Consider the following 22,855-nt stretch of genomic DNA (forward strand, 5'->3'; position numbering starts at 1 on the left):
CGGAATGAGAGGCCGCTGTACCATGTTTCACAAAGATGGCGGCCGTGACCAACGGTCATCCCGTATGCTCGCTTTTGTTGGTGAGGTGGTTTGTCAGCTTTCTGAGGGTCGTGCAACCGCTGTGAATAGATCTGGGTTGATTCGATATGGAATTGTAACTTCAGTCGTTGACACCCGATGACGCAGCTTCGATTAGGTCTAACGGACTAGACAGTGTGGCCAATTGGCCAATGGTGTGGCCGTGGCAAAATTTTTCTGCTGGTCAGTGTGATATTGCGCCGTAAAACGTCATGGAAATTTTGTCACAATCTCTTCCTACGGGTGACTCGCCAGTGATCGGTTGCACGATCACGCGTACAGGGTAGATAGACGGCCGTTAAAGTGGTGTTCGCATCCGCGGTCGATTAGCCGGTATATGCCACGAGTACGTCTGCCAGGTTTGTCTGTGTGCTCGCATGTGGGCTGAAAGCTCCGAACTGCATGAATATGCATGCGTGAACACTGAACTCGCACATCCGATATGATCAGCGTGCCTTCCGGTGGCTAATCGGCCCGATCTTCACGCATGCTTCTGTGCTTTCCACATGTGCTGCTTTTGTTCCCTCTGTTTGCAAAGCGTTTATGGTTTCGGTTGGTCTGGTCGAATTTTGCACCGACAGAGATAGCCACCACAGCCATTCACCGATTATACCGAATATTTGAAAAATCGAATTCTAGATACAGTAGAACCCCGCTTTTACGTTCCCGGGTGCTGCGTTTTCCCGGCTGTTAAGTCGTTTTCGGCCGGTCCTGGAACAGCTCCCATAGAACCCAATGCATTGGTAACCCCGCTGTTACGTCGCAACTGTGGAACCGTTCCCGCATCATACGTTGCGAACTGCCACAGCGCGCCGGCCCGAGCGGCCATTTTGACTTTTCATGTTGCTTGGCTTGGGTGTTTGACGATGGCATTGGTCGCCCAAAGTGCCGGGGGCGACACTTATTACGTATTTTCGGTTTCCGCCAGCAAAAGTATGGCCTTTGAGATCCGCATTTGCTATCCAAAGGTGGTGTCCATGACACGTTGCGGCCCTAAAATTGGTTTTGGCTCATAGGCTCGTATAAAGTCCAAGGGCGATAACGCCGTCGCTGCGCGCCGTATGCTTTCTTTCGCGCGCGAGACGCGGTCGTCGGCTCCCCTCGCACGCTTTCACTCGCACATGCAGCGGTGCCGTATGCTGCATGTGCAAGTGAAAGCGTGCGAGGGGAGCCGACGACCGTGTCTCGCGCGCGAAAGAAAGAGAAGCAGTAGGGTGCCTCGATGCCCAGCGCCGCCATATTGAGTCACACGAGCTGAGACTCGGCTACGCTTGCGTTCATAAATAGTGTTACTCGCGGCGCACTTACAAGTGCTTTGCCTTGATGAGGATTTTATATCGGTATCGCATCTGCACATCTTTATAACCAATAACTCGTCGAAGGTCCAAGACGTAAATGTATGGCGCCGGGAACATGCCCCAAGTTGCCCAATTCAATTTACATTTAATATGCCGTGTGTATGTTTGAAATACGCACAATTTTTTTTTTTTTTGCGCTTCGATGCTTGGTATATAAAGTTTGCGACCCCCTGTGTGTGGAAATTTTTCTTTTTCGCTGTTGTATTTTGGTTTACACGTCACGCCTCCTTTACTGTAGCCAGCCACTCGCGCACGGCGGTTAGTTTCCCTTGCGTTGCGCGTGCTCTTCGCGTTCGTTGCAATTATTTGACGATATCTACGCACAATTTTTCTTTTTTTTTTTGCCCACAAAACTGTGTGCTGACAGGATTAAGCTGGTGTAAAAATAACTGCGATGTGAAAATAAGGTTTAGTTAGGGCTGTAGAGAAACATGTAACGTAACTTGTCTGTGTCAATCTTGCGTAGTACACACAAGAAACCAAACGATGCACAAAATACATTTACTTATAATGTCAAGTACAATCAATCATGAAAGAGATATGTACATGAAAAATTATATGTACTGTGTGGCGCCTGAAGGTTATGTTGAAAGACGAGATAAAAAAATATTCACAAGGTAGGCTCGACACACAATGCAGGATAGTGAGAGTTTTTTAAAATTTATTCATTACATGGGGGGGGGTTCAAGTGAGTACATCAACCTTATTACACACAATATAAATCGAAAACAAGAATGCAAACAAGAAAGTGCAACCGCGGGTAATATTAATCAAGATATCCAACCAGAATACATCAGATACCATCGAATACGTTGCATCAGCCAAACACATCGATGGCAAGTACAGAACATTTTATAAATAACCATTTGAACACTCATAACTGCATTGAAAAAATAAACAACACTGCATACATATCGCGTACAAAAACCGTAAATGAAACTAAGGCAGTCAAATACAGATTAGCAATGTTTTTCACTTTGAAAATATAGTCCATGATGATGTAGGGCTGTTGACTTTAACAGACGGCGCCCATCCTGTCGATTTCCCTCGTACTGGTCCTCTTCAAAGTGTTTCTATGTACAAGTAAAACTACAAACGTGATTATTTATATGAAAAGTTGCCTTGTAAATACAGAGAACCCATTACAGTGCTTAAAAATAAATTTTCGCAGAAGTAATGCTGTATTACCTCGCTTCACACGTTTCGAAGAAAAGCACAGGCTGCAGCAGACACCATGCCAGAAAGCGCCGAAACATGTTGGTCCCATGATGCCCCTTAACTCTACTAAACCTGGGCATACCGTGCACAGGCATTTAAAGACCGTCACAGTACCCAGTACGATCGGGAATGAGCACGAATGACCATCGGCTTACGAGCGCCACGCTACAAATATATCCGTCTAAAAAATCAGCTATATAACGTAACAACCTGAGATCCGCAAGATATCTGCTGAGAATAGAGAAAATCACAATGCTTCGCTTGCCACGTACACAACAGCCGCTCTCCCCAGAAGAAGCACTGCGTTCTTTAGTCCCAAATAACCAGTAGCGAAAAAAGAAACAAGAGACACACGATGTGTGCTTCCCGTGAAAAAGTAAAATAGGTGGTTTACATGACGATTTGTAGCTAATGTAAGGCTATTTCGCGGCGAAGCATTTTCGTCAGTTCTTAAAATAAGGGTACTACTCGCATAGACTGCGCCGATCAAAACGGCAAAAAAGCCTATGCGACGCGCGCTCGCAAACCATAGGCTACTCAGCATTGGTGCAGTGCTTAGTTCGTGAGCGAACGTAGGTACATGAGCGAGGATCAGAGAATACTTTCTTATTTAAATGAAAAACACGATGCGATAGTCTAAACTTTCTTGACACTTACCTCGCAAATGTAGGAGCTATCCGTTGCCTTCCAGTGATACCGCTTTACTTGGGCTTTCCATTTCTTCCTTCGCTCTGGGTCCCGGGGGAAGCGTAAACAACGAAGCCCTTTACGCGTCGATCCGGTGCACTTGGAAACACAACAGCCCATCATGTGGACTCGATGCACTTGACAAGCTTTTCATTCATGCGGCTGAACACTGTCCAGCAAGTAGAAGCGTCAGCGAAGCATCCGCGCGCACTGTGTCTCGAACTAAGCACCGGCACCAAGCACTCGCAACCGCTCGCTGTGACTCAAGATGGCGTCGCAGCGAGAAAGCGGCGGCGCGGGTGCGGTCAAAGGATGGCACCACCCTGAACGGCGGCGCTGGCATCGAGGCACCCTAAAAAGCCGGGAGGAAGCGCGCCTCCTTCCGTTGCACGCGAGGCACCGGCGAGGGGGGAGAGATAGTGGGCAGCGTTGTGCTCTCGCATCATACTGCGCGGCGGCGCGCGGTCGGTCGCGCGAGCCGTATCTTGAAAGCGATCTGCGCGTAGGCTGAGTCTACGCAGTGTAGGTGCGTGGGCGGCTCGTAGCTTTGTGCATGCTGCGTGTTCTCGGCGCTCAGTTTGCGTTGAAGCGATAGACAACAGCACGAAGGTCACTTTGCTCGCTTCTGCAGCGGCGCATAACTGCGCGTGTCCGCGCTCATCGAGTGTGATGTGTTCATGTTTGCCTGTGGGCACTGACACCACGTTTGTTAATTAGTTAATAAGCGAATGTTTACAAGTTTATACGGACGGTAAGACTACTATTATTACTTTGTATAACTCATCGCAATCGATACTTCGACTGTCGGGCGAAACTACTTTTGGTCCCACGTAAGAATTAAAATAATATTGTGTGCAGTTCAACACTACTCCCATTTCTCAATTTTTCCTGTTTCCTGGATCTTGCGTTTCCCATCTCTTACGGGTTTTTTTTATGGTCCCGTGAAAAACGTAACAGCGGGGTTCTACTGTATTAGATTAGAAGTCTGTACAAAAAAAAAAACTAGTGGATGGCACTCCCCAGCAAGTGTCACAAAACCTTTCTGCCTGACAGCCTGCGAGTAACACTAACGGCGAAGTGCACTCGCTCCAAGTGCCACTAAGTTTGCCCATCTAACTTGGGTTTTACAGTGCGATTTGAATGCTGGAAGGCCAGCTCAATTTCAGAGTTAAATAACAGATGTATTTTGTTTGTAAGCGTCATAAATAAACCAAAGAGCTTTTTTATGTACACTTTCAATGTTGCCCTACAGTCGCCGACTTGTTGGATATTCTGGACTTCATGAATGCTCTGTCACAGTTCCCATAGAGCTAATCTATATTCACGACCGATTTTTCGGATGAATTTAGGCTCATTTAGGCTCCTAAGTTCGATTTTCCGGACTAAATCACTCGTTCCAAGCCACACTACCCATTCTTAGAAGCCGACATATTCGATTTTCCATTGGCTTTCCCAGGTTTGGCTTCCAGTGGCCCGCTGTATAGCCTCTAAGATTGGGAGACGCACAAGAGTGCGCCCCATCCTCCTGTCTCGGAGGCCATACCCGCTCTTCCTTAGCTGACAAAACGCTCTAGGAGATGGCACTTTTTTCTTTTATTCAGTCAGCACTATTGTCATTATCACTTTTTGCGAAATCCGTGTTTTATTATTATTTTTTTAAGTTCGGTTGCTATTTTGCACGTGGTGTGCGCGCCTCGGACACGTGTGCGGCTTCGCATTTGTGCGATCGGTGCCACCTCCTGTGCCTTTGCGAGAGCTAAGTGGTGTGAAACGTAGCCTCCGCAATCAGCTCCGGCAGCGCGCCGTTACAGAGTTACCAAGATAACACTTCTCCGCTGGGCTACGTGCAGAGGGGGAATGAATCAATGAAATCAAATTTATTCAAGGTCCTGCCGAATGGGAAGACCGGAGCAAATGACGCGCTGCCGGAGCTGATCGCGGAGGTCACGTGCGAAGTAACGGGGCTCGTTTCTTCGATCTCAGTGGCGATCTCCGCTAGCTGCGGTGACACTCTTGTCGACTGTATGCGGAGACGACGTCAGTCTTGCACAAATTCAAGCAAATCTGATCACCTCCAAGCGTAGTACGAGGCAGGACATTATTAAGGATTTTTTTTTATGCCACTCTAAGCTTAATAAATTTTCTTTTTTAGGGTGAATGAGTTTTTTGGACTGTTCGATTTTTCAAACTATTTTTCGGTCCCCGCGAAGTCCGGAAAATCGGTTGGCGACTGGATTTGTTTTCAAATATTGATACCAGACGACATAAGCAAGTTCGAGTATAGGTGTCATTAACAATGTGTGAGCGACAAGCTTTATTTTACTAGTACAGTGCCTCAAGCGGCGTCTTAGTAACTATAACTTTTAGTGCTACTGGTACTGTGTATTTTATGTGGGTGTTCCATCTATGATCATACCAAGATACTTGAATTATCAACTGTCTTAATTGCAACATTGCTTACAGTGTATGTGCACACTAATAGATTCTACTTTCTTGTTACTGACATCTGTGCACACTTTGAAGCATTAAGGCTCATCTGGCATGTTGACAGTTAAAGAATACATACCCCAAGCGAAACAGCACATATCTTATGAAGGAAAATGTTTTTTAACTTCCACATGAGTAAAACTAAAAGATTGTACGTGGAAAGGGCATGCAGTAAATACAATATACAAGAAGGTAACACTAGCTCAAATACTAAAAAAGAAAGGCACATGTAGCAATTAAACATTGTCCTGATTTCTGCTGATTTTAAATCTTTATCAGTTATGCAATTTTCAAACTCGGTTCATTCAACAAGGCAGGATATACTGAAGTATTGGGGAGGTGGTAATCAATGCCGATAAGGGATCCTTGAAAAAAAAAAGAAAAGAAAAAAAAACTTGGTATAGACAACCCGGTTTTGGTAGCATCAACCCTTCTAGTGTCTGCTAGCACCACTTGATGCCTTTACTGAGTGTAGGCTTGTGCGAATATCAATTTTTTGGTTCGAAGCGAAGGTCAGGCGAATAGTTATTAGTATTGAATAATTTTGAACCGAATAGTTTGAATAGTTGTGTGATTTGCATAAAACCCTAGCACAAGTGCCTGATGTTAACAAATCTAAAAAAAAAAAATTGTTTACCAGCCAAAAAGAAAACAGGTTCATCTCCGAAGTCAGTTTATTTTCAAAAGGCCACTATTCAGATATTCTTATCGAAATATGCAAGTTCGACATTTCTTAGAACTCCAGCTGCAAAATTTGTCTACATGTGTACAGGCTCTCGCTCACTGTTGTGCTTCAGCCTACTTAAATGTTTGTCATGGTTGAGGCTGCGGGAGCATTTCACGTTAGCTCTTTGTCGCGATGCTGTGAAGTGCAACCTTGGCTGCGCAACGCCGGCTGTTTATGCTGTGTCGCTGAAATTCAGCGTGAGGCCTTCCTTCGGCACGCGAGCGTAACTTGTTTTGTTCAGTAAGCGCACATACGAACTTGGTAAGCATGCCCGCCGCTTTTGCGAACCTCTGTCTTGCCCGCATGCATGATCTCAGGCCCGAACATCGTTGGGCGGCCCTGCAACAGCTTACCTTCCACTGCCGCACTTGCCTCTGCTGTTAGGCCTAACCAATGCTGTTTAGCATTGGTTAGGCCTAACAGGCCTTCTGCGCTGCCCTGAAACCACACCTTGAGGCGAAATTCATGATGCCACGAAGCCACACCTTAATGTGCTGCCGTGAAACCACCTTTAGGGCAAAGTTCTCTGCCATGAATGTTGCCGAAGAGGTGGGCGACAGAGCCACTGGCTCTGTTGCCCACGATTCGTGCATCCGCGAATAGAGACTGTTTTTACAAAGATTAGGGCATTGTATGCAGATATTTCCACTGCTTATACATGCAGATATCTTTTTTTCTTTTTTTTTGGGGGGGGGGGGAGGGAGTGAAGAGAGGGGTGTTGTAATTAGGGGGTGCAACTTATACAGTACAACCTCGTTAATTAATTCGACCCTTGGTAATTTGGAAAGTTAGATAATTCAGACTTGGTCCTTTGGTCTTGGCAGACGTGTGCTTTATTTAATGCAATCAAACTCATTCATTTGAATCTATTTGGCCACACATCAGTTGATTCGGACAACTCTCAGAGCTCGGCCTGAGAGCGCCAAAACTAAGTGACGCAAAAACGGTACTAGCGTCCAATTGAAACGAAGCGGTGGAGTCTCCATTGTAGTCATCAGCTGAAATTGTACATGAATTACAGCAACGCCAGAATGCATCGTCCCTATTTGTGCCTTTACAGTCTTTTCTTGCCTTTACCGCCGCGTATAACACCGCATCAGCCGTGTGCCTTCATACCTGCGTAGTCACCATCCATGATTGCGTTGTTAGAGACCGCAGTGTCGTGTGCAGTGGTTGCAGAAAACAGTAGTTTCGTTTTGACTAGGTGCATGCGTTGGCCGCATGCCCTCAGAACCGCAAGGTCGCTATCCGTGATCATGTCTTAAGCGCCTGCGGTTGACTTTGTGTAAAGCTGTCGATGCTTTGACTCGGTGCAAAGCTGTCGAGGATGAAGAGCACCAGCTACATCATGATGTACGGATGATATGTTGACGACCAGCTCACTGGTGAAAAAATAATTGGGATGTGCGTGCGATAGTGAAAAACGTGTCTCAGATGAAGACGCGCGCCGCGGCCGTGCTGCAAAGGAAGTGCGAGGCCTTCGCCACTGCGAGAGCCTAGTCAGTCACAAGATGACCAGAATTGCTGCGTCCGCCCTGCTTTTGTGCAAAATAGAAACGGAATTTGCTGATTCCTTCAGTAAATACAAGCGTGTTGACGTAGTAAGCATTCGTTTGCTTTCTTGATATCCTCGATAATTCAACATTCTTTTAATTTGGACATTTTTTTTCGGTCCCAAATTAACATGGGTCTACAGTACGTTTAAAAATATGCATGCATATTTGTTCATTTCGGATACCTTGAAAACATTGAGTACTGAAATTCGAGGCGAAGCGCATAGCGTAATATTCAATCGAATATTGAAAAATATTGAATATTTGCACAAGCCTAACCGAGTGCCTTTTGTCATTGTTCTTGTGCAGGCCTGTTCCTGGTGACAGCAGTGCTGCTGGTTTCATGCACATATGTCTGCCACATCTACGAATTCCGCAATCAACCCATTTGGGAGAGAAGCCTGCGAAAATATGTCGCGTGAGCACTGTTATTGTTGTGGTACTTCATTCTCGTTTCGTTTTTGTTTAACTGGTGTGGGCACAGGGAAAGTGTACGCCGAAGCGGAAAATGGGAAGGCAACATACTTGGCAGCTGTGACCATGTTTTCATTGCACAGTTCCTGGCCAATTTCTTGGCCTCCTGATTTTTCGAGCATAATTAATTATTCAGATTTCTGTATGGCGCCGCAAGCGACTCCATAGAACAAATGTATAATGACAACTGAAACTTCAGGTGCGGCACAGTGTCAGGCAATTTTTGGACTGATTTGCACACATGACACCACCATTTAGGCTGTGACCTGTTCCCCTCTTTTGCGATCGAGTTAATTCTTCAGGTTTCTGAGTGCCGTACAGGCATCTTGAAGAGTGTTTAATCGGCTCGGCACCAAACTGCAAGTTCAGCCTTAGACTTCTGAGGAAGCGGTATTCGTTAAGCCTAGCAAGAAAATGTGGCTGGTGGCAAGCTGTCACTGCCACGAGATGCTTGCACTAAATAAAACCGCGATATAATGAAGTTGTACTTGCAACGGAAAACTTTGTTAAATTGCAAATTTAATTTAGAAGTTTTAAAGTTTCAGTGGTAAAAATAATTTCAGAGGTTCCCAGAACATTCCTGGTGGATAGTATTTTGTCAGTAAGCACTTACGGTTAAACCTTTATATAACGAACTTGGTAAAATCAGCAATTTGTTTAATTATATTAAAATTTCATTATAAGAAATTTTGAAAGACCTTTTATGCAAGTAAGTACCATTGCCAATGGATTTTTCTTACACAGAAGGGGCCGCAAAATTTTGAGAATTATCGGGCAATTGAAAAAAGCAAATTAGAATAAGAAAACAAATGATTTTGTTGAATTTGGGAGTTGGCGATGAATTTTATATTTCGAATTCTCAATATATCAAACTATTTCACGATCCCCTTCAAGTTTGATATACAGTAAAACCCCGGTGATATGATCCCGGCTGGTACGAATTTCGGTGTGATATGAATTCATAACATTCCCCGGCCGAAATGCATTGCTCACAAGACGAAAAAAATCGGCTGTTCCGAACGCGTCACCGCGCCGCTGCAGATCATACGAACGCGTGATCAACAGCAGCGGCGGCCGAGCCAGCGGTGCGCGACCGGCACAGACACGCGGCTACGTCATGCGGCTGTGCAAAAACGCCTAGTAAATCGAACGCGAAAGCATTTGTGACGGTTAATTTGAATATACCATGCACCGACAATGCTCTCCGACCGGCATTGCTCCGGGACCACCACAGAGTAAAAGCTTAGGAGAGACCCCTCAATGCCACGCGAACAAAAAAAAATAAGAAAGGAAAGCAATAAAAATAATGCGGCTGAAATTTTACCCTCTCTCAAATGGCAAGGTCGCCGTTTCTGCGTTGTGCCGGAACACGCTTGTACATGCCGACATCTCAGCCACGCGGATAAAATAGCAGTGAACCCTTCTCCTTTATGCTTCCTCTATTTTCTAGTCACGTGTTGACCTTGCATGCTGTGGCTGCGGCGCAGAGGGAAGCAGCGGTGGTGTCCCAGTCCGGCCAACAAAACTGCCCACGCCGGCAAATGCCCGCTTCCCGATAACGGCAGAAAACGAAACTTCAGGGAGCTGGCGCCGGGCCAGCTGGAGCAGCGGCACGGCACGGCATCGCCGTGCCGGTGCCACTTGCAACCTGAAGTTCCGTGTTCTGCTGTTATCGAGAAGCCAACGTTGGCCAGCGTAAGCAGTTTCGTGGCCCTTGCTCGCTATGCTCTTGTGCGCCGCAATATTTCATGACTCGCACCATTCATGCATCGTGATGGTGCACAAATAATTCAAAAATACATCCTTCCTTTAATTCAAACAAATTTTCGGGCCCCTTCGAGTTCGAATTATCAAGATTCGACTGTACTTGGAATTCAATGAGATTCAGGTCGAGACCGCAAAAACGCGACATAGCAGCCGGAAAAAAGCAGCAGCGAGAAGGTATCAATGGGGTTCCACTATTCGGAATTTTTTCTGGTAAGATAAATTCATTTTTTTTCTATTTTGTGTATGTTTTGATGATACGAATTTCGGGTGATGCGAATATTTCACGCGACCCCGCGAGATTCGTATCACCGAGATTTTACTGTATCCAGGATCAACTGTAGTTGTTCAAATCGAGGGTTTTATGAAAGATTATCTGATCAGCAATGAACAGGACATGAGTGTTGCATGTTAGTACAATGATGTATGTTAGCATGATATTTACTTTGTTTAACTCTGGTATTATTTTGCACATACTTGTACTGACCTACGCTGTGATGTCTCCCACCGTATAAATAACTAAATCATGTGTTTCCTAAAACCAGGGGGAAGATGCACCTATAACAGTGATCACTGTAAGCACTACAGGCACACTTCAGGGTCAGCGACAGCCGACAGAATATGTGAATCCTGGTGTTTATATGACGGGCAGCCAGCAGAGAAATGAATAATAAAACATAGCCACAGCACTATCTGCCACATAAAGTTTATGTTTAAACATGCACACATACAGTTAAACCTGGATATAACGAAATTGACAAATTCCCGAAAAACTTCGTTATAAAGAGGATTTCGGTATATACAGGTTCGGCACTAAAATTCGAAAAAGAAACTCTTACTGTATTTACTCCGTTCTAACGCGCCCTCAATTGTAACGCGCACCCGTTTTCCGTTTTCGTCGAAGCACTCATCCTTGGAATGTCACACCAGGTACCGGATGCATGGACGCGTGTCGTTTCGCACAAGCGCGAGGCATCGGAAACGAAGAGCGAGCGTCACGATGGCGTCGTAGCGTCGCATAGTGTTACAGTAGAACCCCGCTGTTACGTTCCGGGAGGCTGCATTTTCCCGGCTGTTACGTCGTTTTCGGCCGGTCCCAGCACAGCTCCCATAGAACCCAATGCATTGGTAACCCCGTTGTTGCATCGCAACTGCGGGACCGTTCCCGCATTGTACGTTGCGAACTGCCACCCCGCGCCGGCCCGAGCGGACATTTTGACTTTTCATGTCGCTTGGCTTGGTGGCTTGACGATGGCATTGGCCGCCGAAAGTGCCGGGGGCAACAACTATGACGTATTTTCGGTTTCTGCCAGCAAAAATATGGCCCTTGAGATCCGTAATTGCTATGTAAAGATGGTGTCTGTGACGCATTGTGGGCCTAAAATTGGTTTTGGCTCATAGATATTCCGTATAAAGCCCAAGGATGATAACGCAGTCGCTGCGCACCGTATGCTGTATGTGCGAGTGAAAACGTGCGAGGTGAGCCGATGACCGCGTCTAAATCTCGCGCGCGCAAGAAAAGCAGGGAGGAAGCGCGCCTTCTTCCGTTGCGCTCGAGGCACCGGCGAGGGAGCGAGGGGGGAGGGATAGCGGGGCGGCGTTGTACTGTACTCTGGCATCAACTGCGTACTGCGCGGCGGCGCGCGGTCGCGCGGGCCGTATCTTGAAACCGATCTGTGTTGGGGCAGAGCCTAGCAGTGTAGGTGCGTCAGCGGCTCGTAGCTTTGTGCGTGCTGTGTGTTTTTGGCACTCAGTTTGCGTTGAAGCGATAGACAACAGCACGAAGGTCACTTTGCTCGCTTCTCCAGCGGCGCTTCCACACGCCGCCAGCGTGTGACAACACGTGTCCGCGCTCATCGAGTCTGATGTGTCACATCGTGTACCAGCTAGCGCTTCGGCAACATCAACTGGAAAAGGAGAGAGTGCCGGCTTGGCGGACTAGGCCAGCTGCAGCAAGCGGCAGGATCAGGTTTGAATGAAGGGAGGGGGAAAGGTCACGCCCGCGGCGACAAGATCGCCGGGTCGAGGGATGCAGGCCCGCCTCGCACACGCACGCACGCACACATGCGATCGCTTCGCATTCCGTCGCGGCGGAGAAGGTTCTTCGGGTTGCTGCTCGCGCAAAAATGACAAAATTTGGGGCGAAATCTCTAGGTTGTCAGAGGGGAAAATTCGTTATATCGAGGGGGTCTCCCGCTGCCACTTCGTTACATAGAGGTCTCAAATACATGTGCTTCTATGGAGTAACGGCGGGGAATAGAAAAACTTCGTTATATCCAGGAATTCGTTATATGGAGGTTCGTTATAAGCAGGTTTAACTATATATGTACATGGGATGTGAAAGTAAAACCAAAAACGCTAAGTCATATGATCTGTTCTGTATACTTTTTTGCCGTCACCTTTAGTTACTCTCGTAGCACAAACGCTTCAATTGCCAAGTGTAGTGGGTCTGTAAATAACTGCACATATTTCAAAAATTTGACCACTGGTGCCTGTGGTACAGTTTCCATGACATGCCTCAGTCTTTGCAGCAGTGGTGAAATTTTGTTGCATTACAGTGATGAACGCAATTACATTGAGGATAAAAATAGATGGCGTCCTGTGGACATCAAGTTATAAAAAGTAAAGCAATGGAATTCGTTATGGCAGGGCTTAACTGTACCGCCAGTGCACCCTCTAAATTGTGAAATAAATGCCTGCTCCTTGTCTGTGAGGGGCACCAATGGGCATATGACCATTGTACATAACCATATGTGCTCGTGACCAAGTTGCCCGACCACGTTATCTCCTGCGGGATCTGATGCATGCTGGGAAGGGAGTGGCTAAAGGTGTTGTCTGTCACGTGCAGCTGTCGCGCGAATGTGGAGACTGCACAGAGCCCCGTGCCAGAGCTTCCCGTGCGTGCATGCGAGCCAGATGCCCGGCCCAGCCTGGCCATGCTGCAGCTCCACCTGGTGGCATTCCTGGGCGCCTGCCTGGCCCTAGCGTCCTGGGTGCTCACCTCGGCCACGGCCACCGCCTGGAGCCACTTCTGGCGCAGGTGGGCTGTTTCACCTGCCAGCACAGCAGTGCAGCCTTCTGCACCATGTTTTCATGCTGACAGCTTTAAAAGAAGACCATGGCTTTTTATTTTTGTTCAGATTTGACATTTTGCTCAGATTTGGCATCGCACGAGGTTGCACTGCAGTCAGGGTGCCACTGTGCAGTTGTGCGTAGCATGTGCAACAACAAAATGAATACCTCAGTTCAAGAACCTTTCCTGATGATCACAACAGCATCCCTTTTAAATTGCAGTGGTCACTTAGCCTGCTTGAGCTGCTTACATGTTATATTGTAATCTAGCATTCTGCCTATCTCTGCTTTATCTCGTAAACCTACCCATGCCTGGGACAATCCGATCCCCATATCCTCCCTGCTTAAATAATGCCATGTTTGACCAGGTAATGCTCCCATCCTCTTTGAACCCTCACTGCTTGTGGAAATTGGATGTTCTATACAGTCCTCACTGGGTGGATATATTGGCATTCCATTACACTGGGCTAAGTTGCCTTTCAAATTTTTCTTCAGTATGCACGTGCCTCACCCTGTTGTGAAATTTGCTCCTGTTTACGCTTGCGCCATTATACTCCTTTCCAAATTCCTCAATGCAAGGAGCTTTTGGAAAGGCTTCTATAAGGCCAAGGTGAAAACTAAGCGATTTGCACAATAATCAACTTTCTACTCTGCTTAGTTGAATGTGAGGTTCAATGCAGATCATTTTGTGGCAAAAGCTATGTTCTTGTGTTGTTTCTTTCAAAAGCTATAGTGAAAGTTGTCACCCCCCCTTCCCCCCCAGATGCCTATGAAACTGAACCTACAATTATACCAGTTTTATGTGCAACATAAAAGTATCCAAAATATGTAATATTTCTTGAATTTCTTGAAGTTCATATTAAGTTTAGATCAATGGAGAAAATCCGTGTTTTGGTAAGTTACACCAGATTTTTTTTCAGGAGCAACTACTGCACTCAATCTTCTCTGTAATACGTAAACAAAAAGCAGAATGCATGCACTTTTTGCACATATAAGTTTTAATAACAAGATGTATGTCATAAAAAAGATGTAAGTTGCCAGAATCAAGATTGTGGGATAAAATTTAACGAAGTTTGTAAAGACATGCTTGTGTCTACTAAGAAACAAATGTAACAAAAATTATTAGGTATACAAAACGTATTACCATCTAATAGGCTTTATTGCCTTAAAAATCGGAATTTTTCATTGAACAGGTCTTCTGCTACAAAAATTTAACTGCAAGTACTACAGTTGGGTGTGCCATGCGGCGAAGCAGTTCCTCGATTTAAAACATAGCGGAACGTTGCATGTCTTGCAGTAAACTCATATTTTCTGCTCAGTTTTCCTGTTGTAGCATTTCTTGCAGTTTCTATTAGTCTTCATCTTGGCAGGCTGGTGCTTCAGATGGTGGGGGGGAGGGTGCACTGGTGGCATATCCTGGCCGCTGATGTTCCGGGATGGTTTGCATCGTCATCATTCTCGGAGTCAAAGTCCGACGAAAAGGCAGCATCCTGAGACTTGATGCTGCTCGATCCATCGATAAAATCAGCCACAGATGCAGCGGAATCACGAGATGTGCGATCTTTAGAAGCGCACCACTGCATTTGGAGGTGGCAATTTTTGACTTCAAGTGTACCAGAGAACTGGAAGAATGTCAACATTATATTAATCCATAAAAAGGGAGGGGTTAGAGAACTGAAAAATTATAGGCCCATTAGCTTGCTTGCAGTACTGTACAAAATATTCACCTAGTTAATTTCCAATAGAATCAGGGCAACACTTGACTTCAGTCAACCAACAGAACAGGCTGGCTTAAGGTAGGGATATTCTACGATGGATCATATCCATGTCATAAATCAGGTAATCGAGAAATCTGTGGAGTGCAATCAACCTCTCCATATGGCTTTCATTGATTATGAAAAGGCATTTGATTCAGTAGAGATACCAGCAGTCATTCAGGCATTGCATAATCAAGGAGTACAGGAGGCATACGTGAATATCTTCGCAAATATCTTCAAGGATTCCACAGCTCCCTTGGTTCTCCACAAGAAAAGTAGAAAGTTACCTATCAAGACAGGGGTCAGGCAAGGAGACACAATCTCTCCAATGCTATTCACTGCATGCTTAGAAGTATTCAGGCTCTTAGACTGGGAAGGCTTATGAGTAAGGATCAACGGCGAATATCTCAGCAACCTTCGGTTTGCTGATGACGTTGTCCTATTCAGCAACAATGGGGGCCAATTTACAAAAAATGGTTGAGGACCTTAACTGAGAAAGTGTAAGAGTGGGATTGAAGATTAATATGCAGAAGACAAAGGTAATGTTCAATAGCCTGGCAAGGGAACAAGAATTGAGAATTGCCAGTCAGCCTCTATAGTCTGTAAAGGAGTATGTTTATCTAGGTCAATTACTCACATGGGGATCCTGATCACGAGAAAGAAATTTACAGAAGAATAAAATTAGGTTGAAGTGCATACAGCAGTCATTACCAAATCCTGACTGAGAGCTGACCGCTGTTGTTGATAATGAAAGTGTACAATCATTGCATTCTACCGGTGCTAACATATGAGGCAGAAACTTGGAGGTTAATAAAGAAGCTTGAGAACAAGTTAAGGACCACACAAAGAACGATGGAACAGAACATGTTAGGCCTAACATTAAGAAGCAGGAAGAGAGCGGTGTGGATCAGAGAGCAAACGGGGATCGCCAATATTCTAGCTGACATTAAGAGAAAAAAATGGAGCTGGGCAGGCCATGTAATGCATAGGATGGATAACCGGTGGACCATAAGAGTTACAGAATGGAAACCAAGAGAAGGGAAGCGCAGTAGATGACGGCAGAAAACTAGGGGTGATGAAGCTAGAAAATTCACAGGCACAAGTTGTAATCAGCTAGAGCAAGACAGTGATCATTGTAAATCGCAGGGAGAGGCCTTCGTCCTGCAGTGGACATAAATATAGGCTGCTGATGATGGTGATCATTGTTAAACAAAGTGTCGATGACCCTGTCACGCACATGGTTAGACGTGATCAGCAGGAAAGTGGAAGGGGGAACCGCCGATGCAAGTTGTTTGAGGAGCTCGCCGTTTTCGGACCGATCAGAGGCGGTAGGTATTCCACAGCCCTTAAACGATCGGGCCACAACTTCCTCGGACGAGGATGCCCAAGCCTTGGACACTAACTTCACGACATCTTGCCAAGGTCGTCATTGCAGCAAAGGGGAATGAATCAAAGATGACTGTCCTTCCCAATCAGCATAATTCCTTATCTCCCGCAGCAGCTAACTGACCCCGCTTTTTCTATGGCCATCATTGGTGGCGGTGGCAGTGGTGCCACCCTTTCAGGGCAGTGGGATAACGAGAAGTGGTTATCTTTCGGTGTTTTGGGAGAAATAGCAAGTCATGCCAAAATCAGGGGTGGATTTTCTTTCAGGGGTGAGGTATCTCTTGGGATATTTCGGTAGTTGTCTGTTCTCGCCAGCCTGTGCCTTATTATACAACATCAAATACCTCTAAACTCAGAGGAATCTGACCCTGTGGAAGCCACCACTCATCGCATTTGCTGTCAAGCAATAAACTTAGAATGGGGGGTGGCGCTTCAAAAGTAACAAATGAGCAAGGCAAATGCTACGCTCACACCCAGCTAAAACAAAGTGGTGCTGTACTGTTTGACTATGCCCATTGCTTAGACAAGAACTGCAAGAACATTGTCTTTTATTTTTTCCATGTTTTATGCCCCATGCAAAGAGGACATCTGCAGCACAACTTGTGTAGCAAGCCTCTTCTGTTGTTTTCGTTCAGGGTGAGACATTGACAGACCAATTGTTGTCGAGGTATTGCATTTGCAAGAATATAATGCAGCCACCAATATAATGTGAGGTATAGTAATACATTATACTTCAAGAAGGAGAGGGCACCTTCAATTGCATGAAAAAGATGTTTTGAATATAACTCCAAATGAGCATGTTGCAATACATCTGTACTCATTTAGAATAGTATCTTTAGCATACCGCGATGTGCGCAAGTATCCTGATAATGCCCATTGTGGAACGCCGATCGCCTGTGGGATCTGTACTGCAAGTCCCGGGTTTTGCTAGAGCGGATCAGCCATCGCTCTCCTGAAATCTTGTAACAAGCATGCAATATACTGCACCGAGGCGCAACATGGGCATGCGGGGAAGACCTGGCATCATTGCATCGCAAGGCCGCATGGATGGGCGTCGCTGCTGAAGATCGGCGCATTGGACCTATTCTCCCGGAAAAAAAAGCATTCTTATTGCATTTGTATTCTTTGCGCAGTCACCCCAGTCCCCTTTCGTTGCACTCTAAGTGCACTCAAGCTGTCTGGTAACCAGTGCCTCTTGCTACTGAGAGGCTGGCTTTCCCGCAAAGCTTTCATCCAGTGGCTGAGTGCGTTTTACAGGCTAAATTTCGCCAGCAGCATGAAATCGCCACAAAATTCAGCACAAAATCAGACATATTCTTAGATTAGACAGACAAAAGCTAAGAACCATGTTTGCTCTCGCAAAGTCAGAAATATATTATATTTGTTTCGAATATTCGTATCCAACCGAATATTCGAAAAATTTTGAATACATAGTTTTCAAATCTAATACCAATATTAAAAACATAATATTCGATGATAGGGAGTTTTGGCGTGCCTAGTATTCTGGTAAAGGCAAGCGGACTAGGCATTTCACCAAATAAGTGGAGGTGCAAACATGAACGGCTTAGCTACCTGGTGGTGCAGAGCTCAACCAGACAAACACAGAACTAATATTGCAGTAACCAAGTGTATTCTACGTCACTGCTGGTGTAAATTTTTTGCAGCAGCGTAATCGCTTGCTGCTGAAAATTTACACCAGCAGCAAAGTAAAAAATAAACGGTAGAAATGGACGCACTGTAAAAGCAACTTAGCCTGTATGGATACATGCCATGCCTCCATCAGTGCATTTGTACTGTGAATTGCAGGTGAACATGCCCGGCCACATGTCAGTTACAATACCAACAATACACCATTTAGACAGCTGATCATCATGCTTGGGCAACGAGACAGGTGGACGTTGTGTCTGGTTTTGCTAGTCGCCCTCGCTTCTCAACCACCCTAAGTCCATGTGCATCAGCGCTCCAATACCTCACAGCCTGTGTGTACCTTTGTTTTGGGCCCTTCCGCTCCGGCCACTGCGTCGGTGACTGCCAACACTATGCACACGCTGTTAGTTTCGAAAGTGGCTTTCAGCTTGCATAACGTCTGAGTCCATTCCAGTAGCGCACCCAGGATCTCTGCCAGGGGGGGTGACACTTTGCCAATACCATCTAAACAGCACTAATTTCGATTTCTTAACGGGAAATTGTTAAAACGATGCGCTTTTTGCGAGTGTGCAGACGATTGCGCGTCTTACATCTTAGTTGCAGTACTCAAATGCGTAAGGAAAGAAAAGGGGTTAAACAAAAGGGGGGGTTAAGTCAGCCTCTAGGGGGGGGGGGGGTTACAACACCCGAATCCCCCCCTGTCGGTGCGCCACTGGTCCATTCCCACTCATGTGTGACCGTGCGAGCACAAATGAAATGCCTTCAGCGTGGACCCACACAATCGCATGAATTTCACAGCAAGTGAAAGATGACATATATACAATGAACAAAAAAGACGTCATCATGCTCTGTGGCCATCCAAAATACTGTCGTCTCAATCTTGCGTCCAGAAATTGCACCTTACAATCGGGAAGTATTACGGAAGGATTGCTAACACATACACGTGTTTTCTTTTTTATAATATACGCCTTGATGTGGGTGCCTTCTGCTTCTAAAAAAAAAAAAAGGTTTTATACCCGCATAGGGAATGTCGTACATGGCAGTTGTTCGAGGCTTATATTATAAAAAAGAAAACACATGTATGTGTTAGCGATCCTTCTGTAGCACTTGCCGATTGTGAGGTGCAATTTCTGGACGCAAGATTGAGACGGCAGCGTTTTGGATGGCCACTGAGCATGATGACGTCTTTTTTGTTCGTTGTATATATGTCATCTTTCACCCAATAAAATTCAGTTGCGAGTCTGTGCGCGTCCTGTCCACTTATACTTCTGTTTTCCGTGTTTTTATAGCGCAGTATCCCCCTTTTACAAGATGAACATCCCGCAACTAGCCTAACTTGCCGCTCTACTGCAATACAATTTTACAAATGTTTGATGTGGACTGTAATCATATTTTCTTTTTCAAGCTGAGCGCCATTCATGGTTTTGTAGTATTTTGACGGCAATGAGCTGAATACTGAAGGAAAACAATGGACGGGGCTTGCCTCGCCTATTGTGCTGCAGGAGCCCTGCATGCATGTAGTGGAGAGAAGAAAACATGCGGTCTTCTCGTGGTTCTTTTCTGAGCAGTGGTCATAGTGAACAGCATGCCACTGCTTCGTTCTAGTTGGATGCTAGTGCATCTTTTGCCTCGCTCGTTTTGCAGCACTGCCGGCGCTCCTGGGCGTCTCGCTGGACAGCAAATTGCGAGAGACAAATGGCGCAGGGCCAAATGCCTAAAGATCCGAGTTAACAGGCGTTTGATGCTGTATATAATAATTCTCTTGGTGTGACTGGACAATGTGAATCGCCAAATTTTCCCAATTAACAAGTCTCAAATAAACAAGCGTTTACTGTAATCGCTGACCACTTTAAGTCACTGTCCAAGTCACTCTCGGCAACTTAATTGTGAGGGTCCGACATGTTAAAGAAACTTGCTAATAAATTCAGCTATATACTATTGTTCAATATTCAAAGTTCAGTATTCATAACCATAAAGTAGCATCAATAGCTACAAGGGCTGCTTTAGACTATTTGACGATCACCAGACTAGATGCAAGACTTTAAGGAAACCTCTGTGTTAATGTATACTGTATGCATCCGTTCATCCTGTCCTCATCTTTCATCACTCTTTTTTGTCCGCTGTGCACAGTAGCAGGCTAGAGCATGCTAGCTCAGGCCGACCTCTCTGCCTTTCTAATAAATTATCTCTCCTCCTCCTCTGTATTCGTATTTGATTTTTATTCAGAAATTTTTAGATCTGCACATGCCTAGTATTGGCACCCACGAAGTGTGCCTTCTTCCCTGGTGCAGGACCATCCTGCGGCAGCCCTCACAGGATGCTCCGCGAGTACAACGACACAAACTGGTCGCAGAGGCATTCTCTCGCCGGCACGAGCTGAACCGGGGCCAGGGCTCAATCAGCTTTCACAGTGCACATGACGACCCAGTTGGTAAGCGGCCACAATGGTAGCAACATTGGCACACAGCGGGTGCATTGGGAGCAAGCACATTGGTTCTTGCTTGCGAGGACGGGTCAAACTTTGCATGCATGTTTGTTTTGGGCTCATGGAGTTTGATGCAAACTTATTGGGCAAGATGTACCACTGTTAAGAGAGCTCTAGCTAGTCCGTGTATGGCCGCCGTCAGACTTAACCCACACTATGAAGGCGCATCTATGGCTGCTTAACTTTAACAAAAATGGGGCTTTAGAGAAGAAACATTAAATGCTTTAGAAGGAAAATGCATTAATCTAGCACCATTCAAGGTACTCCAACCAGAAATCTCTGCATCTTCTACAGGAGATGCAAGAAAGAAGACACTTGAAGCAATACTAACATAACATTTCAAAGTTGAGATAACTTGCGAGATTGATTTCTGTGGACACGCACACATCTGCAACATATCAACTACAAATGTAGCTTAAAACATAGTCAAACCTCAATATAACGAACCTCAATTTAACGAGATTTGCGATGTAATGAACTGTTTTTACTTCCCAATCTTACTTCCATTGAATTAATGAAACCTCGAATTAACGAAAGTCACGATATAACGAAGTTTATCACTACAAGTACAACTTTGTTATGTGAAGGTTCGACATTTAAAATCAATCTTAAAATTTGCAGTGCAGAAAACTGCAATGCACAGCACCTCGCAACATTGACATCAAAAATGTGGGTTTGTAAGCATCCCAACAACAACAGCACTTCATCAGGAGTTTGTGCTGGCTACAATGTTCCTTGTATGTGCTCTTGCTCGTCCCACAACCTAGCCCTTCATTGCCGCGCTCCCACTCTTCCTTGGTTGTTAGTGGTACTCTTGGTTTACTTGGTATAATTACCTTGGTACCAATAAAAACAGCAGCTGTTCTCTTCAGACTGAAAAGTCGTTGTCGTTACAGACTTAACATTACAACTTACTAATTCTGTTATTCTGATTGTGCCTACCGTTAAATGTCTTGGGGTTGTATTCGAACAACGCATGTGGATTACACTCCTCTCTCATGCTTCCCACTGGACATACTCTGCCATGTAGTGTGCCCCTCCAAGATTGCACCAGTCGCACGCTGGTGCGTGTGACTGGTGCAATGGCGCAGCGCTGACAAGCCGGGCTGCTGTGCTTGAGAAAGCCATCTGACGCTGGCTCAAATCTGCATTGCAATGAAAAAAAATTTTAAAGGTATTTTTTAAATTGAAGAGTGGCGTAAAGAGAATAGCTAGACACAAAGTGGCTCAACTAGGCTACAAATGCATTAAAAATGAGGTTGGGCATGTCATGTAATGCGTATTAGAGATAACCAGTAGTAACGAGGGCAGCAGAGAATCTGGTGGCGCAGTGAGATTAGAAAATTTGTCAGCACAGGACACGGTTGGTTGACACAGGACAGATGTAGTTGGATATCTTGTAGAGGCATTTGTGCTGCAGGTGGAATTAATCATTGGCTGTTGCTGATGATGATGCTTACATGAGGAGTATCATGATGTACTAGTACAGGAGGCACTCAGTTAATGGGAATCGGTTAAACTGAATTGTCACTTAAACGGAACAGCCTTATGATTTGTTGGTTTTGCGTTAAAGCAATACAATAAAAAAAGCATGTGAAACGGAATTACAATTTTTTAAACTCTGGCTGAACGAAACCAAAAATCTTACCGAAAATAAAACTGAGCAGCCAATCTCGGCAGCATCGCAACCGGGATCGCTGTTGGCGTCGTTCGTTTTGGGGTTTTCTCGCCAAGATCAAAGTTATTGATGACTTCGAGAGTTGTGGCTTCACTAAAATAGATGTTTTCTTTTGTTTTGTTTTTTTCCGAAATGACCTTTTTTTTCTTTTTGTAGTTATGTGTTATGCTGCTAGCTCTAGTCAATGGCTGTGCAAAAGTATAAACGTTGTAGTGAGAAGCTTTCTAATCAGATCTGCCGTACCTGTTATCTGCTGTTAACAATAGAGCATCCGCCCCTTCCAAAAGGGCATCTTGTGTGCCCTTGAGCTCTGTCTCTCCCTAAGTGAAACTCCTGATAAACGGAATGTATTTCCCTGGTCTCTTGAGCTTCTGTTTAACGGGAGTATTTAATAAAGCTGTGCGAGATCAGCGAAATATCTTGCAAGACTTCCTAAAAAATGAGGATGGAAATCTCAGCTCTTGTGGTGTCTGCTCTTCTGTCA

The 22,855-nt window shown here is 45.3% G+C and overlaps 1 protein-coding gene across 1 annotated transcript in view; it reads left to right on the forward strand.

The window, feature by feature from the left end:
• LOC119450906 (protein smoothened-like) overlaps positions 1-22,855 on the forward strand; it is a 113,780-nt gene that overhangs the window by 75,857 nt on the left and 15,068 nt on the right. The window contains exons 8-10 of the mRNA XM_037714377.2: positions 8,418-8,526; positions 13,195-13,386; positions 20,500-20,639. Of these exons, the coding sequence (XP_037570305.1) occupies positions 8,418-8,526; positions 13,195-13,386; positions 20,500-20,639 (441 nt within the window). The remainder of the gene's footprint in view (positions 1-8,417; positions 8,527-13,194; positions 13,387-20,499; positions 20,640-22,855) is intronic.

Source organism: Dermacentor silvarum, chromosome 4, assembly GCF_013339745.2.
Source record: "Dermacentor silvarum isolate Dsil-2018 chromosome 4, BIME_Dsil_1.4, whole genome shotgun sequence".
In the NCBI taxonomy this organism is placed as follows: domain Eukaryota; kingdom Metazoa; phylum Arthropoda; class Arachnida; order Ixodida; family Ixodidae; genus Dermacentor; species Dermacentor silvarum.